Source organism: Erithacus rubecula, assembly GCF_903797595.1.
Source record: "Erithacus rubecula genome assembly, chromosome: 1".
NCBI classification, from domain to species: Eukaryota; Metazoa; Chordata; class Aves; order Passeriformes; family Muscicapidae; genus Erithacus; species Erithacus rubecula.
In genome coordinates this window covers 105,223,586-105,243,329 of record NC_136658.1, presented here as the reverse complement: position 1 = coordinate 105,243,329, position 19,744 = coordinate 105,223,586, and the positions used below count along the sequence as shown (strand labels likewise).

General features: G+C 35.8%; 1 protein-coding gene across 2 annotated transcripts in view; it reads right to left on the bottom strand.

Annotated features, from left to right (window-relative positions):
- The window catches only part of USP9X (ubiquitin specific peptidase 9 X-linked), a 96,791-nt gene that overhangs the window by 37,195 nt on the left and 39,852 nt on the right, over positions 1-19,744 (bottom strand). For both annotated transcript variants that reach the window (XM_079301966.1, XM_079301967.1), the window contains exons 11-18: positions 18,857-18,961; positions 17,178-17,384; positions 16,225-16,361; positions 10,989-11,122; positions 6,733-6,820; positions 4,776-5,118; positions 3,283-3,378; positions 1,133-1,344 (exon numbers count right to left, since the gene is read on the bottom strand). In XM_079301966.1, the coding sequence (XP_079158092.1) occupies positions 1,133-1,344; positions 3,283-3,378; positions 4,776-5,118; positions 6,733-6,820; positions 10,989-11,122; positions 16,225-16,361; positions 17,178-17,384; positions 18,857-18,961 (1,322 nt within the window). The remainder of the gene's footprint in view (positions 1-1,132; positions 1,345-3,282; positions 3,379-4,775; positions 5,119-6,732; positions 6,821-10,988; positions 11,123-16,224; positions 16,362-17,177; positions 17,385-18,856; positions 18,962-19,744) is intronic.

Here is a 19,744-nt window from a genome sequence, read left to right as displayed (position 1 = left end):
AGGCTATCAAGCCTTAATGCCTTCTGTCAAAAGCTGTTGTAAGTTTTATACTAGAATTCCAGTTTTTAAAATCACAATCTTTTTAAAAAGGTTAAAGTGGTCAAAAAAGGAAGAAATGGTTTCACATTAGCAGTGATCGCACCCTCCACAATGGCAGGGAGCTCATTAAGAAAGATGTGCCCAGATAAGCCCAACAAACTAATCCCATGTAACAAAAGGCAAAAACTTCTCATAAAGCTCCTTGCTAACAAGGCCTGTGGAAGATTAGTCTAATCAAACAAGCAGCCCATATAAAAAAAGATATACCCACAATCAACAAGAAAACTTTGTTAGGACTAATCAATCAATCACAATCAATACATGCAGTAAAGAAGCTGTAGGAACACTGCAAATTACTGACACATCATAAAGAAACAGCAATTGCTTCAATTTTTTTTTTTTTAAAGTGCATTTAAAGTAAGTGGATGAAAAACCTCCACTGTGAAAATATGTTAGCTGCATCATAAATCCAGAGACTCCAAGGATTTAAGCTAAGTTTTCACTCAAGGACAAGTATAAGAAGAGTGAAGGTATACAGAAAATAAATATACTTCAAAGTACTGTGCTCTTCTTCCCTTTCTTGTGAGGAGCTTACAGAATGTTTCATTTAGAGATAATTAAAAATTAAACCTTGCAAAGTAAGATTGAGATCTCTGTCAACAATTCTGGAAAGTGAACACACACATTTACAGCATGTTTTTGTGTAATAAGACCATAAGAAACAAAAATGCTTTGCCAATGCTAATGTAAGGAACAGTACTGCTTTCAAGGAATTACCTCAAAAAAAGAACTATATCCAAAACAACACAGCCTCAAGGTACATTATGCTAGTTACAGAAAAAACACCAAGTTCATTCTTAGACCTGCTTTCCCTTTCATATATACTTGTATTTGCCTGATCTTTCAATTTTTTTCTTAAAAATACAAAGAAAAGATTCTTAATTCTTAAAAATATTAGCAAAGAAAAGGGAATTCTGAAACATCATGAAATCATTTCCTGACTAGAAACCATTTAGAATGTAAAAATACCAAGGATAATAGTATTATTTTAGTTTAACAGAAATCAAAATCATGATACTGATTTTTCACATACCTTGACATAGGTAGAATAGTTCTCTCTTCGTGGTAATCACTGTCACATTCATTTATATACTCTCTTAAAACAGTCAACACTCTCACCATCCTTATTGCTTCTTGTCTTGCACAGTTGATACTGTCTTTATCTCCATCCAACACACATAACGTATCATAGGAGGCTTTTAGACGATCAAAACAGGACTGAATGAAGTCTTCATGAATCACTACCTAATTACATTAAGAAATTGGTATAATTACAAGATGTATTAGAATTCATCTTTAGGAGGATGACCAAATGGCAGAGAAAAAAAATCCCCCAAACCAAAACAGGTAAGTTATTTAATAAAGCTGTTTTATTCCAGCAACTCCAATCAATAAATACCCCTAATTTAGAGTGCACTTCAATAATCTCACGTCATCAGTAGCTATGACCATGTTGTATGCAAACAGAAAACGTGAAAGTTTGGACAGAGAACACTGAACTCGACTTTCAGTTATTCTTTTTCTCAGAGTATGTTAAATATTTTTTGTGTGCATGTAAATCCAACACTTCTGGAAGTGTCAGAGCTAAGCATGGGCAGATGGACAGAACAATGTGTGCTCAGTAAGCTCAGACCTACAGCAAGACAGAAGCTTCCAGCCATCTGCACTGCAGGAAGATACAGCTTGAATGGTTGTGAATTCACCTCCTAGAGCAGCTGTGCTGGACCTGGCTCTGTAGATTATGAAAGTGTTTTTGAAGACATGAAGACTATCAGAGCTTTAAGAAATAAACAAAGCCTTAAGAAATACACCTGGCAAGTTATCAACAGGAGATTGTCCAAAGGACAATATTCCTCCACTAAATTTGTGCAGCCACACGATTACAGAATGGTTTGGGTTGGAAGGAGTCTTAGAGATTACCCAGTTCCAACCTCCCTGCCATGGGCAACAACCAAGGCCAGGTTGCTCAGATTTGCATCCAACCTGGCCTTGAACATTTCCAAACGTAGGGCACCCATAGCTTCTCTGTGCCAGTGACACAACATCCTCACAGGAATAATTTCTTCCTAATAACGAACTGAAATCTATTGTCTTTCAGTTAAAGCTTCCCCCTTGTCCTGTCAGTACATGCCCTTACCTAAAGTCCCTCCCCAGCTTTCTTGTACCACCCTGTAAGTACTGGAAGAACTCTATGGTCTCCTGAAAGCCTTATTTTCTCCATGTCTTACTTAACAGCAGAGATTGCTCCAGCTCCTTGATTATTTTCATGGCCTCTTCTGGACTCACACCAGCAGGTCCATCTCCTTCCCATGTTAGGGGTCCCAGAGCTGGATGCAGCACTGCAGGTGGGGACTCACCAGAGCAGACAAGAGGGGCAGAACCCCCTTCCTGGACCTTCTGCCCTTCCTGCTGCATGCCCATGATGGAGCCCAAGACCCAGGTGGCTTTCTGGGCTCCCAGTGCATGTTGGGCTTCTTGCCAACCAACACCCTCCAAGTCTTTCTCTGCAGGGCTGCTCTCAAGCTGTTCATCCCCCAGCCTGCATTTGTGCCTGGGATTGCCCAACCCTGCTGCAGGACCTTGCACTTGGCTTTGCTCTCACTTTGCTGGACTTTGGTCCAGCTCTCAAGCCTGTCAAGGACCGTGTGGATGACATCCCTTTCCTTGACCTTACATAAATCCAGTATCTCTTCTCTTTCCAGTTAACCATAGCTCCCAGCAAATATTAATGCAGAGAGATAATATCTGACTTGCTAGACCTCAGCTTGACCATTATATAGAAACTCAGTGACCCTTTGTAAGGGACATACCAGCAAAAACAGATTACATTAGCTTGTGATGACACCCCACAGACTCAGCCACTGAACATACTTGAATGAGTAAGTGCCACAATTCTCAGTGGAACAGAACTCATATGACATTAACTGTTTTCTGAGTAGCAAGAGCAAATACAGTGCATGAACTTAGTATGAAAAATTAATGAGAGTTCGGTCTGCAAATATGAGAAAAAACTTTAGTTCTGCATCTGCCCAGAATCTGATGGTTGGACTCACCCTCCAAAACACAGAAACTATTTCCTGCTTTCCTTTCAACTATAAAAATATCACCACATTGATTTTTAATACTTTTTTATTATGTATGTATTATTATATATATTTATTTATACTTGTTGCTTTTTCTTACCTGATTAACTTGTAACCTTGGGCCAAGATTAGTATAGATCTCTTTAAGAAGGTCTATTGCTCTGTTTGCAATGTCATCATTTCCCTGAATCACAACCTAGCACAATAAAAAAAATAATAATTAGCATCTCTTAAAACCTGCTGGTAGAAAAACAAAAACCAAAACTACTATGTAAGTATCTCAACACAGCAGTATGCCTAATTATCTTATGAGGTGAAAGGGACTATAATGCTTAGCTACAAAATACAATCAATACAACTTACACTTATGATAATTAAATGAGCAAAAGATTAATAATTAACTAGTTTTGAAGTTCAGAGTTGGCAAAAAAAGGGCTGATGTTCTATAAACAGAGCAAAAGTAGTGTTTATATGCTCATGTTTGCATACTATTTCAAATTTTTGCTTGTTTTGGAGAATAAGAAAACAACTTCAGATGCTTCAACAATCTACATCACCAGATAGAATTTACAAGTATTTAAATGGCTGTGACTGAGTGGAAGGGGGACAAGCAAATCAATTCTGATTCTAACCTGATAAATAGATTTTAATCACTAGTCACCAGGTCTGACAGAGGGTTTTACAGACAACCCCTGCAGTGTACTGAGTTGAAGCTTCATGAGTTTTCTTATGCTGATCAGAATAAGTTGATTCCCAAAACTAAAACAGGCTAACATTCTGTGGGGACTCTGTTCACAAAAACCATGTGAACTTACTTGTATAAAAATTGGGATCTACTATTATTACCAGGATTAAAGTACCCAACCCTTCAACAAGCTACCACCAAAATTACTGAAAACTGCTGCTATACACATTTTACAAACATACAGCCATGATAATCATGTCACAGTGCACCACTAATGTTGCTCTAATTGGGCTCTCTAATGCAGCTCTTGAGAACTAGAGGTACTCAGAAAAAAATTAGGTTACAGTTTAGATACTGATGGTTTTCACTAACAGATTTGGCAAGCTTCAAGAAGCTTCAACCTTCCAACTGAAAAGTGAGATTCTATATATAGAGAATAGGTGGTTATCTACAGATCCTAGAAAACCACCATGTTTAGCCAAAAGGTTGTGGTTATATGAGGAATATTCCAGCGCTCACTTGGTCTGATCTAGAATCACTCCAGTTTACCACACCAGAAAGAATGCCATGAAATAGCTTATGAAGTGCATGAAACAAAGCTTAATTATAATGTGCATATGAAAAAAGAGAAATCTGCAGATAATTCACCTGGAAGGATCTTTTCTTCTTCAACAATATAAGCAAATTTTTAATTTCATGTGCATACATAAATATACTTATGTTTCAAAAAACTTTCCATCAAACATCAGCCTGCAAAGTTACCAACTTGCATACTTGCTGGGAAGACAGTGGAGTCAAAAGCCACGCATTTCAGTCCATTACTAATAAATTACACATTCCTAAAACCATAAAGAGACTGAGAAAGTCTTAGCAGTTAACCTTCCAGATGCTTCCTTCAATTAACTCACCCTCCAAAGGTAGTCTAATCCTATTAATTCCAGATCATCCATCATATAGGCTCGTCTCTTTGCTACTAGCTTTCCTTCTCGACAGTTCACAGCTTTGAAGAAACGTTCAAAACATTTCATTCCATTTTCTGTTAATAGGGAAGGATCCAGCTGAAGCACATTATTTTCAAAGAAGTCCTTATTAATGTCAGGGTCTAAGTCTGGTTCATCCCCCATTAGTTTGGAATACCATTTAAAACAGGCTTCGCGATCACAAAGATAAACCGCATTTTCAGCTAAACACTTCCAGATTTGCTTCGCCTGAGGGGCACAGAGCCACAGCTGACCATCCTTCAATAAAAATCTTGAGCAAAACAAAGAGACAATTAACAGCACTGTCTAAGAGACATCCAGAGTTACAATTCAGTAAAAAGCATAGGCACAAAGTTGGATATGCATATTATATATTATATATATATATATCACAAGTATGAAAACTTTATTTACATCATCAATCCACTCATAATTAACCCCATGCTATCTTAGTCATTTTGAATAGATTGAGATCTTTTATACCAAACAAAAAACCCCCACAATTCAATAAAAAAGTGCCTTACACAAAAACAGCAACCATTGTTTACATTTTATATACAAAGAAATGCACATTTCCTAATGTAAACTATTTAGATTAAGAATAAGGTCACAACATATGAGAATAAATTAATTCTGCAGTCATTCACTATGTTTTTAACACTTGCTTTAAAAAAATTGCAAAAAAGATATCAATAGCATGGAGCAGAGCCAGAAGCTAAAATCAATGAACTGGAAATTTTTCCTGTTATTTAAGCAAGTTTTTCATTTGTGTTCAATTATTATGAAACAATCATTAAGAACTTCAATTCTGAGAGCTAAAACTAAGAATGTTTCAGGAGGAACAAATGATAATCAAAGTTCTTTAAATTAATTTTTCTCATTCAAAAACTTTTTTATGCAAAAGAAATCAGGGACTGAGTTATGATAGTGCTTTTCAGAAATTGTTACATATTCTGCAATTGACATCCATGGGATTTTATGTATTTCATTACGAAATTACATTCATGTGGATTAACAAATACTGAACTTAAATCTAAGGAAGTTACAATTTTTAACATGCAGGAGTGATACATTAAGTGTGCTACCCATAAGCAATTGTATAATTTCATTAAACAGTTAACACTTCAGTTTAGTTAATAGGAATTCTTGGTAAAATTTTAAAAAGTAAAAGAAAATCTCCTTTAGAAAACAGGAAAAAAATAGTTCAGAACTTGACAGTTCAAGTATTTTTACTCATCTAAAAAAAGGGTTAAACCAAGTAGGAAAAGCCTGAGAGAGACTTAGCCTAGAAAGTATCAACATTCTGCAGCTCTATGATGAACAGAGATTCTTTGTTTTCTTATTCCACTCCAAAAGGAGCTGGCCAAAATCATCCAAGTAATTTTTTTATTGAACTTTCTTTCAGCTTAGTTGCTGCCAACACAACAGCAGTGACTGACAAAAGTATACATCAGTTTATGATCATGGATTTAAATCTGGTGTGACACAAGTAAGGACACATGGCCACATTTCTACTCAGAATACTTCAAATTTTAAACTAAGTTACCCCAATAGGAATGCAACTGTATCCACCAAACATTGCATTTAGTCAGTAAAGTTCTGCATACTGACAGGAAAAAATACAAATCTTAGTGCAGAATAAGAGCCCTGGATTCCAGAGAGTCTGATAAACTTTATTTGAATATTCCAACAGTAGCATAAAAGCCCTCAAAGAAAAACCAAAACCAAAACAAAAACATTCAGTGTATTTTTGCATCTGAGTTTTGAAAGAAGTTAACAGAACAAATTAAAGCTATAGAAGAGAAAGAAATGCAATGGGTTTTCCTTCAAAAAGCATTCAAAGTATTCTCACAGAAGTTAAACCAGTGTTCAAGATAAAACTCACCGTAAGAAGTTAAGTCGCTCCTGAACTTCCTGCACGTGACTGTATCGGCTTCCTGGTCTCACAGTTTGAGGATCATATTCACCATGCTCTGCAAATACAACATTTTATTAGACAACACACTCAGAAAAGTGATGCTGACTGCAGAAGGCAGGATGTGTTTGAAGACTAGTTACTCTGAATATAATCCAAACCCAGTACACTCTCAGTGAGGTGGATGAAAAGAGTTTTCAGCTACCAGCTAATGCTTCTTCCTAAGCTGAGCACAGGCAAAGAATACTGAGGTCTATAACCAAATCAACAAACAATTATGTACAGATACATGTGCTCACTGCTCAATACAATGAAAGTGTTTAAGAACAATTAAGAACTTGCACTCCACTTATTCAAATCAATTTTTCCTATTTTAAGTAGTCAGTTTGAAGTCAGAAGTCAGTTGAAAATAGAAGTATACCAAGCATATAACTCAATTATTCAGTGCTTTTTTTCTGAGGATGCTTTAGTTTTGTTACAGAGTACCTTATCCAAAATTTCATTTTTCTATTTTTTTGGGTTTTTTTCCTCTCCACAGGAAATCATGACTCCATCTCTTTACCACCTACATACACAGCTGTGCACACAGCATCACTCAAAGGAAGAAAGTATAAGACAACTTTATTTATTGCAAGTTTCCAAACATGAATCCCAAATGCTTGTAATACTGACAAGCTTGAAAAAGAAGTAGCCTTTTGAAAGTAAGGCAAGAAGTCAAGACTTGTACCTGCATTTTGTCTAAGTTCAGCATAATATTTTCTTAAACAGCAATTTTGTTCATAGGAACATGGTTTTGGTGTAGTTTTGTTTGGTGGTTGGCTGTTGTTTACATTTCTTAAAGAAATATACAATCCAGATCTGCACTTGCATTACCTTAATACTAGCAGTATTTCATCATGACACATATTCATTATGATAGCACCATTATATATTAATTAATGTTGTATTTCCTATTTGCAAAGGTGCACAGATTGCCTTTAACTAAGGTGACCCAGCCATGGCAGAGACCATCTCATGACAACATCAAGACTAATACTAAAATTTATCCTCAGAGCTGAAAATCAGTATCTCCTATTACATCAGGCAGGAGGAAAACAGAAGTACATCAGTGTTTCAAAATAAAGAGAAAAATAATTGTCATACACACTCCTCTCTAGATCCAAGTGCAAAAGATACACTACCTTAAATATTGAGTGACAGGGGAAACAGAAGACCAGTAGTTAACTAATGTCTGTAAAACTGAAGACATTATGTTCAGAAGTTCTTAAAAATTAAATCATAACCTGCATGAAATGACCATAAATGAGCAACTAGCAAAAGGAGAAATGTGAAAAAAGTTCTGAAGGGATAACACAAAAATATGTGAACAAAAAATATTTAAGAATTAGAAGGAGAAAACCAATAAAATATGCCATGTTTCCAGCAGGAAAAAAAAAAATCACACAGATATGCATACTGTAGACACATTAAAATTGATTAATTGAAGTGTTGGGTGTTGTGGGTGAGTTTTTTGTTTGATTTTGATTTGTTGAGGGGGAGGTGGTGGTCTTTGCTTATTTTCACTGTGGGGACTATCTGGGCTTTTTCTTCCTGACTAGAGTTTAATTCACAGACACAACACCAACAGTGGCAGTGACAGGAGAACTCAAACTAGTCAGCTGGAGAAAAGGCAGTGTGGATGTACTTCAAAATTCAAAAAAACTGAATTACAAAAAAAAATCCACTTTCATGAATATTTTCTGTATCACATTCTTTCTACATTTCCCAGATTTATTTTCTACTCTGTACATCCCACTGCAAGTCAAAGTGTGATCTCCTTACATAGTCCTCTTACATACTGGAGCAGGAAACAATGGGTTGAAATTTAAGTATAATTAGTGATAAACACACACAGTAGTTTCTACAAATCCATTTCATTAACACTCTGGATTTTTTATTACTGCAGATAAACAGAAATAAAGGAGAATTGAGCAGTTGTCTCATCTCAGGAGGACTTTGCAGAGCTGAAGGAAAGGATGAGTTCAATAGAAGGGATAATCACAGAGCATGGAAAAAATTCAGAAACATAGATTAGGCTTCTCTTTAACCTTAAAAATGCAAACATATAAAAGGGGAGTGTCCCAGAAAACACTATGCAATGGTGAATAACAGAAGAACAGGAACACTGTTCTCCATCACTGAACACAACTAGGGAAGGCTTCAAGGAAAACAAACATATGGCAGATTCAAAATTAATTTTAAAATATCCAAATTACATAGTAACTGCAATGTTAAGTGTCAAGAATATCTGTCAACAACTGGATTTTTTATTTCTATGGCAACTGTTTGACCTGTGCTGTTTGGATCTTTGCCTTGAAGTTTCCCCCTCTGTCTCATTCACCTTCTCCAGCCAAGCTTAATTCTACAGCTTCCAGTTCTTTCTCTCTTCACATACATAATCTTCTTTCTTCTCATTTCATCTATTCCCTTTCATTTATATGGCCCCCTGGCATATTTTTTCTCCCTCCATGAAGGAATGGAAGACAAACTTCACAGTACTTTATGTTCTGCTCTATTTAGCACATAAAACTGAAAATTAAAGAGTTTTTGCACAGGAACTGTGGATTACAGTCTGAGCACAGTATCTGGAACATGAAGATTTCCTGGTTGCCCTTAATAATGGAATAAAGCACCTAATAAAAAACCCCACACTATTATTCATTTGCTTTTGTACTCTGATACAAATGAGAAGTTCTGCAGCAGCTTCATCTCAAGAAAGAGCAATTTAATTGCTTTGTAATTAGATTAAATTTAAGCCCTTTACACACTTGTAATTCTATTGCATTGAAGATGTTTGTATTACTGCTTAACTGAGTCACTACAGATGGAGAGGGGCAGGGCAACATGGGTTTTTGGGAAAGGAGAAGAATCATCAGCCTAATTCTTCTGCCCTACACAATTTGATAGGTACACAATATTTTCAAAAATGACCTTTTGGCTTGAGAATTAAAAAATAAGGTACATTAAAAATAGTTCCTACACTAATAGTGAGAACAGACTAAATAATTTAGTATTATTTTAACAATAATTAATGCAATGCTATCATTAGTTAAGAGACTTAAATTAGGGTAAACCCCACCACATATTCCTGAATAGAGAAACACAGCTGCAATAAGTAGATTTGACTGAATGTTATTATCACTGGCCTACACCTTGCTCAAGTGACCATCTACACTGAGCACCACTATTTACACAAGTCCTCAAGTATGTATTTTGGATATCTCTTATATAAAATACATTTATTTATTTATTTATTTAGTTAGTTAGTTAGTTAATATTCCAAAACACATGAATTCCAAGAGGCTACTTTTTCTGTGCACTGGTAGGTAGATAGAAGCTTTTCAATGTGCAAATATCCTGTCCCCTCTGAATGACCTAAATTCAATCCCTCTAGAACATACTGTGTCACTTTTGAAAGGCAACAGAAAGGCTGCCAGACTTTTATGAGGCCAGGGTAGAATAGGGTAGAACTTGGTTCCAGCCAATATAAGTCAGTGGTGAGGAAGGAGGGGTGTAAATCTCCTTTCATTTCTGTTGGCAAAATTTTATATTTCAAGAATTGTGGTCCAGTGCACCAAGTTTCCTGGTCCACTGTTCTTCACTTCCACGCTCCTACCTGAGTAGCTAAAGGTTAACCAACAGTAAGAGGGTAAATTCATCAGTAAAGAGCTGGATTAACCTAAAATACAAAAATACTAACACAATGTGCTGCTCAAGTGCTGGTGAGAAAGCCTGAACAGAAGTTATATAGGAAAAAGAAATGGTATCCCTGTGGTTTGAAGTCCTTCTCCCTGACAAATTCCAAATATTGGTTGCAAACTGAGGTGATTAACAGAACTTTTCAAAGGCACCTTCCAAATTCAAAACTAGAAGTTTTACTACTAGAATAGTACAGAAAAATAACTACCCTAGCCTAAGTAGTGCAAGATGATTTTTATCAATCCACAAACAATGGCTGCCATTTTCTCACATTCTGCTGCAAAACACACATTTTCCATTATTAAAAAGAAAATAACAGTGCTTTAAGCTTTTCTTACCCAATCAGTCATCACAAAAGCTATTAACCCCACAGATCCTTGAAAATTAAACAAATAAACTTAAAAGTTATTATGGGAATTTACTTTTAACTCCATTTTCAACTGGAGTTCTCCTACACTCCATGAAACAACTTTGATGTTAAAACTCACCTTTAGCATACTGCCTCATGCTTTCCATATAAGCAGAGAGGTTTTCTGCAACCAGTGTAACGAGGGCGTGATTGTGCTGAAGTTGATTGATCAAGTCATGTCGGTAAAACACGTGGGGACTTCGCTGAGTTTGACTGAAATTCAAATACAAGTGTTAGAGGAAAAAGAAAGAAGCTTTGCACCAAATAGTTCAGAAATCAATTTAAGAGACATATCTTTGATGCAAGATCCAAATATTCGTACAACATCTCAAACAGAACACAGATTAAGTTTCTGACAATATTTTTCTATTTTCTGATGTATCAACAGCTCCCACCAGTTACTAAAGCAGCTCTTTTATTTTACAGTAGGTATGGAAAACTTCAAAGCAATGTGAGTAGCTCAATGTGCTGGAGGGAGAATTTCTGCAGCAAGACACAAGAAGAATAGACACCTGCCCAAAATGCACAGTAGAGACTCTCAACTACAGAATAACTACAGTAAGCATAACTCTGGTTTCTCCCACAGCCATCTGACATTCTTTCCTATATTTAACATTAAAACACCAGGTAAAAGTCAACACCATAGTTAAAGCAGAATAGCCAATAACTACACCAATTATTTCAATACTTTAAAAAACCAAAAAACAGCATTGATTCTTTCTAACAATAACTATATGGAAAATGTTGGTACAAGCAAAAAAAGCTGCTACACAGAGCATATAACCTAAAAACCCCCCAAAAAATTCAAGTAAGGAAATACTCCAAATAAATAACTAGACTGTAAGTTCAGTGCATTATCAAGACCTGACCAGAAATGCTGCTCTTAAAGAACACTAGAAATATTCAGATGACAAAAGTTAACTGTGAAAGAAAATTCAGAGCTTGTGTCCAAGACCCACATGCCATGAACACTATAAAATTCTACAGCCTGGGGACTCATCACCTCTGCAGAACACTCTCAAAACATCTCAGCTGTGAAGCTGTAGATCAGAGCACTGATCTTGTATAAACCAGAACTGCTCTTCCATGGTAAAGAGAGAAAAAAAGAAATCAAGTGGGTAACGGGGAAGAGCATCATTCCTCATTGCCACTCAGCTGAACCCATAGCTGGCCCTAAAGAAAGGAAGATGTGATTTCAAAATTGTTTTCCTTTCTTTCAACACTGAAACAAGTAGACCTCAACATTAAAGTGGATTACAGGTAGGAATTCTCATCCTTCCTGGGAAAGAGGGTTTCCATACTACACTGCCTGCAGCACTCCACAGTACTGCCACAGCTTTAGAGAACAGTGGGAAAGGCAGGAAACCCCAGTTCCAGCATCAGCTGACAGTGATCTTTGCAGCTGATAACCAGATTTCACTGTAGATGCAACAGCAACAGATAAACTGACTGGCCAAAGATCAGTGTCCATCTGGGTTTAAAAGACAGAAACCATCAACACCCTGCCAATAATTTTGTTATTTGCAACCAACAGAATCTGGGCTGCTAAGCACTGTGGTTTTCAGAAGATTAAATTTCATAACATGCAGAATTTTCTAAAATAGTTTGAAAGGGGCACTTCAAACACAAATTGTATTAAAAACACTCAAATATCCAGACATTTCTCAGACAGAAAACAAAATGGATGGAAGCATGAAAAAAAAAAGCATGCAGGACTTCATATATTCAGAACATCTCTGTTTTCACTTCAAGAAACTTTCTAATTCTGTTTCATTCCATCTCCACCATCCTCCTTACTCAGAATAAGGCAGCAGCAAATCCAGCAAAAGACTGGATGTCTATTTTAGTGGTTATCCAAGATGTTACCTTTAGACAGAGAACTGCATTCACAAAGGGTAGCAGAAAGTAAGAACACTGATTAACTGGGAAATATATATGATCAAACAACTAAAGGAACAAACAGAACCAAGAAGGGGTGTTTTGTGGAATCAGAGATATTGGAGTGTGCATTTATATTCATAATATTATGCATTTGTATCAATCTCACACAGTACAGTAAAACCACAGCTTTATCAGCAGAAGGCTACAGTGTTCTTGTGTTAGATATTTTTTATCTCTCTCCCTTCTGAGCTGCATGCACACACAGTAGGTTTGGACACAGATCCTTACTGGACAATGTCTTTGAAAAGCTTAGTAACTGAAATAACACGAGTTATGGGCTATGAGTTACAACAGTGATCATGAGAAACACTTCCAATGCTATTTTGATCCATTGCTAGGATGGACTCAAAGGCAAAATCATTGTCTTTAGGCACTGAAAAAAAGCTGATCTGACAAGAGCTTCTAGCACATTTTCTAGTATTAAGACAAAGTCTACATGCAACTAAAATATTCCTTAAGCATCTAAGGTTAGGCTAATATGATGTTGCCATTGGAACACAATAATTTAACCTTTACTATTATTACACATTAGTTACTAATGTGCAATAACTGAGGAGCTTGAAAAATTGATGTTAATAGCAAAACTCATATTTTCACTGTGTTTATACTAAATGGATACCAAAAGTCAACCTGTAGAAAGAAAAAATAGCATTTTGAAAGAGATGACAAAGTATTTTGGATTATGAAAAGGACATTTCTAGAATGCTTATTTGTTAGAAAAATACTGACAAATTGGCAAGGGCAAAATTCCAAACAACTTAATTTAAAGAATTATTCATCTATAATTATCTGTAATTCTATAAATTAATTATTTATCTGCACATATAACTCACCCAATATAATACTACATATGTAACTCAGCTTTTGAAGATGACAGCTGTGCTAACTGAACAGATGCTATGTACCACTAAAAGAGTGCAGATTATTCGGATGAAAAATCCAAACTGCAGTGACCAATGCCCACAAATTAGGCTAAAAAGTGACTTGAAGCATCATTGTTGCCTTAAAGCACTATGAAACCTCTGACTCTCAGTGTTCAGTCAATTCTCCTGGACAAGTAATGTGAAAGACTGTTCTTCTATTGCTCAGATAGATACAGGTCAAATTTAAGCATCTGATATTGATCTATTGGAGGCTGTACTATCCAATGTAGAGAGAATTAAGATTATTATCTGCAAACTAAAGGTCAATATTTTAAGCAATAAAGTTGTTAAGAATAAAATTTGTAAGTATTAATAAGCATCTTTGCACCCATAAGAATCCTTGCACTTTATATTAACATTATTTTCTGTTGCAATTCTGGTTAAACTGAACTTCCTGACACATGTAGCATTTCTTTGTGGTCAGGGAGCTAAATTTTGCCACAGCAATTGTATAACCAATTCATCACTGTTCAACTGCATGAATAACTAGCAACAATTAAAACCTCCCCCTCAAAAGAATTTCTACAGTGCCAATGGCATAAGATAATTTATACAGATTTTTGCCAAGAATCAGCAGCACTTGCTGATCTAGACTGAACTTTCCATTGCCAGTGCCAGTCAGCTGAGCCACCTCAAAAGAGCAGCATAAAGAATATGTGCTCTGTTTTTGAGGCAGGTGTCACAAACACCTGTTTGGATCTATTTTCACTCCAAATTCTAGAAGGATGTTAAAGTTTTAAGTCAGATAAGGCAAGCTGATAAGAATAGGTATTGTATGCAGGCATTACATTTTTCAAATTCTATCAATATTAAGAGTTATGAGAAAATTCAGAGGACTGGAAAGTCACTGATTATTTTAAAATTATGTTTTCACTCAGCAAATTTCCCAGTCACCTGGGCACTAACACCACCTGATTAAAACAACTCACTCAACAGTATCTTCCTAACAAAGGGGTTTTAAGTGCCTTGATTAAAACTATCAATTCCAAGTTCACTTTCCTGCCATACTTGTTTTCAAATTCTACATAAAAGTAAGGTGCTATTACATCCTGCAATGCAGACTGCCCTGAAATCTGAGGAAGATATGGTCAGATTTAAAAAAAAGAGGAGAGACATTCAAACCCTTTAACTGTACACAGACCATACAGGAAACCTACACTTCCACAATCAAAAGAAGTTTGGTTCCTCCCAAGATGATTTCAGAGCAGAAACCTAAATCAGTGCCTTGAATGCTTGAAGTGTTTCAGGAATTATTTAAAGCACAGCATCTTTGTTAAGGCACTGTGCTAAAAGCATTCAACTTGAATAACCAAGTAGCTTGGTTTGCTTGGATCCTATAGATTGAAAAAGGTTAAGCATTCCAAGACACAGAAAACAGACTTTTCTGCTAATTAGCAGGTAATTTTGTGACCTTTCTGGATAAACTCAAACAATCACTAATGCAAAACTGTGAAGTACACTGGAAATTTGAGAAGTATGTTGCAAACTAAATGAATAAAGAAAACTCCAAAAGTCAGGAATGCAACATTATCACAGCTCCTGAAAATGGTATCAGTAAGAAAATACTGTTGTGCAAACTGCAGCTTATTTTCCTCAGCCTTTCCTGATTTGATCTTTCTTGTGAACCGACTGTAATAGCAACGTTGATTTGAATACTTTATCTGCTTCCAGGAGTTAAAACAAAGCAATTGCACAACACTGATAAGCCAAAAATATTTTTCAGGAGTTTGTAAAAAATCTGACATGGATAAAAATGCTCTTAGGGGCTCAGTCTTTCTTACTGAGAAGACATTTAAAATAATTAAAATAATAACGTGTACTTTAACAAGTCCAAACTGATAATAGCCTCTTATTTCTTCCTTTCAGAAATAAACCCCAAATGAACTCCCCACAAAACAAACAAACAAATCCCCTCTCCCCAATAAAACAAATTCCAGACATTTCTAATCTATTCCATTCAGGAGAGAAAACCAGTACAGAATTTCTCTCAAATCACAAAGTTACCTTTGATTTTAAACATATGAACTAGATGACCTGCAAGAATTTACAATCAAAGAACAAGAATGGGTGACTATGTTGGTGTATGTATGTGTGTGCATACAGCCATATAGGCATGAAACAAATTTATGCTTCATAAGCTAATTCCACTGTTAGGCAGGAAAGTCCATTAATAACTGAAAAAGAAACCCATATTTTCCTCTAGATCACCATAAAAATTATTAAAAACACATATGAAGCAGCAGTTAATGCTTTATTACCAAATTTAGGTGTCTTGACTTTTTTAGACACCATTTATACACACTAGAACAAACTAAAGACCATCTTCCAACATGGGTTAGGGTGCTACCTACACTTTCCAGACCTCTTGCAAAAAAAAAAAAAAAAAAAAAAAAAAAATCCAACCCACCCCAAATTTTAACAGACAAAATTTTATCTGAATCCCATTCTTACCTCAAGTTCTGTGGTGCTTCACCAAACAAACTGCAAATTTCTCTAATTTGTTTCAGTGCAGGAATGACCCATTTGTCATTTGTGCGAAGTTCTTCTATAAAACGATCTATCCACTGAATCTTTTGTGTATCTCGATCCTTAAAGAACAGCAGTTTATAATCAAAATCAAGCATATTTCAGAACTACCCTAATTCCCTTTCTTTGTTTCTAAGATAGAACAAAGTCAAACAAATACTGGATCACCTGAGTTCTGGAGGATAAAAGCATCTGAGCAGCACTACATGCTGGCAGCAGCTACCAGTGTGTTACAAACTCCCTGCACTCAAACACTCAGTACTTATTTAACAAGAGTTTAAATAATATGCTCTCTCTTCTTTCATTTGTTTCTATTCACTGTCATAAAATATCAAGAAACAATGAGAAACTGTTTCTTAACAAGATGGATAATGGATTCATTTCAAACCATAATTAATTACTGCTTTGACAGACTTCCACGGAAGTTTGGGTGGGGAAGGAGGGTGTATAATAGTATGAAAAGGATCTTGCTAGGTCCTTTCTAGTATTATGTAAGACAGATAAGGACTTACTGGCACAAAAAAAACCTCAACAAAACCCACAGAAACAAATTAGCATGAAGTTTGGGAAAAAGCAAAGGGGGGGCAGCTTTTCCTTTCTCCCTATTTATTTTGGTAGGGCTGTTTTCCAATTCTTCCAGTGTGCTAATTACAGTATGCCACCAACTGCAACAAGACAGGCAAACTGGTGTATTGCACTCTCTCCCATTAAAGCACCAACAGTGTTGATTAAAGTATGTCCTGCAACATTATAAAAATACTAGGATGTTAGTAGAACTGTACAAATTTATGTAAGTAACACTTTTGTTAAATTATCGAGTACCTTGAATTTTTCATGGGGAATGGGAGGAAACTCTGATTTTGCACTGGATTACTCACCTGTGAACAGCTGTAATCTAAGATTTTTATATGGGCACTAAGAGCCTGGTCCATAATGTCAACTGGCACATCATCACTGTGAGCCAAATTCCACAAAAGGTTCAGCACTTTGTGTGCCATCACACCATCCTTGTCATCCTCTGCAAGGCGACGAATTAACTCAAGCAGTTTCTCACGCTGTTTCTTGCTAGCATTCGTCCAACTTGCCTAAGACAATATTTTTTAAAAATATTATAAAAATCTTTTTAAATTCCACACATAACCTACACTGTTAACAAATGATGCAACAATAAAGTGATGCAACTACATAAAGAGCTTTCACATTAATTCCTGTCATTCACAATAAATAGAAAATAAGAGCACTAAATAAGCCAGACACAACTGAAGATCTCTTGCAGTATTTGCAACCACAGCTTATTCAACTTGAGGCTTAAAAAAAGATGGCTCTTTGTTTAAAGATCACAGATGTGCTTGAAAAAGTTAACACTACCATTGACAATTTCACCAACAATCAGAGTAGACTCAGCTGTTCCTTTCAAATGCTTGCACAAAACTCCTGTGCTTACACTTGAAAGATTTCTTATACAACTTATAATCACTACATAAATAAAACTTTAGTATCACTCGTGCTTCTGAATCTGACTGAAACACATGGCCCTTTTTCCTGGCTAAGTTCTCAATATAACATCACTTCATATTCATCTCTCAAGGTCAGACACAACAGTTCACACACAGAATCTCTGAGCACTGGGTTAAGTATCTGAACTACAGAACATTAGACCCATGTTCACCCAATGACAGGACCACACTAAACAAAGCACAAATTGCACGTAAGCCAAAATATGACTAGAATGCATTTATCTAAAAGGAGAAAACAGAGTTCCAAAGCTGGCTTGCATTTTCTAGTACAGCAGATCATGTCCTGAATGTGAAACAGTAAACCAAGCTGGAGAGTACCACTACTGGAAGCTGCAAATGTTAAATGTTATACATAAAAGCCAGTGAGTAACATAAACTTTTAGAAACAAGTTGTTTTGCCATTTCAAACAAATCACTGTGTGTTTATAAACATTCAACTTTATCTTCCTGAGACTGTTTCATTTTGTATGCAAGCTAAACAGAGAAAAGTTATTACATGATAAAGAGGAAGTTGGGGGAGCAGGGAACGGAAGTCCTTGATCTCCTCTACTTAGAAGATCAAAAGTAGCACTGCCCAGTAAACCTGACAAAACCTACTCTAATGCCAGGAGAAAAACATAATTTACTAAATCACCAAACACTTAATTTGCAACAAATGCAAAAAGGTATTTAAGACAAATAACTTATTTTATTTGGAAAATTTTATATTCCTAGGATTGCTAAAATAACTATAATACTCCAGGCTTCATAGACCTGCATTATCCTGAAGTGTTTAAACCAGAAAAAAAAACTGTCTACTAAACAAACATAAGCAGCCTTTGTTTTAGACAGGAAGCAAACAGAAAATCTTAAAGGAGTGCTCATTGAAGAATAGCCTTTCTAGAATTAAATATTGTAGACTATTGCTACACATTAAGAAGTCTTTTAACACACAGAAACTGAGCAAATCTAAAAGAAGTAGAAAGACACTTGAAAAAACCACAAATTCACACACACCCTCAACAACCCATTTTCTGAATACAGTCAAAAGACAAAATTACCTTAAAACAATCAAACAGGTGATCAAGCTGCTCAGGAGAGAAATCCCAAGCTAATTTTGCGAGGAGATCATGTACATTTTTTACAATGGCTTCATGTTTTCCTGCCTGTAAGGAAGAAAAAAAAAAGAATCCACCAACAATTCATATTAAGTCAAGCACCAAGACATAATTTTTATAGGAAGACTGTTAGAGGTGGACAGCAAGAAATGCTGATGGTGTGGGAGCAGCACAGCAAACTGAATATTCACTGGGAATTCACAATAATTAGATTTCCCTTTTAAGTATAAGTATTTAAGTGTGCTTTGTGTGTGCACACACAAGTATTTATTTAGAATATAAATACTGCAGCATCAAAATATTTCTTTTTTTGTTCCGGCTACAAAATTACAATAAAATCTAAAAGGGTATTTTTACTTATAAAAGGATTATAATTTCATTAAGGTGTTTTAAGGTGTAAATCAATTTTTAGTATTTCCACATAGTTTCTCAGGCTGAAGTACTTCCTTTGTGTTAGTGGATTCACAGACAATTAAAGCCTTCTACTACAAAACAACTTGTTACCAGACAATATTTTGAAGTCCAGCAGCTTTTAAACTTACAAATCCACCAATGAAACAACTAAGGACAAGATGTTGAGTTCTATACTAGACACAGTTTTAACTGAAAGTTGGTGTACATCACAATTTTGACATTTAAGGAGGAAGACAATTGGGTGGGGGGGGAAGCTAATTCCATTAACTCTGAGCAGGAAGAAAATTTTCTGCCCAGGCTGGGAAACACATCCTGGACTTTACATCTGCACTCAAAACTAACAAATTTGGACTTTGAGAATTGATAGATGATTTACTGAAGAAAAGTCTCCTGTAAGTGAGAAATAAAAAATGCAAA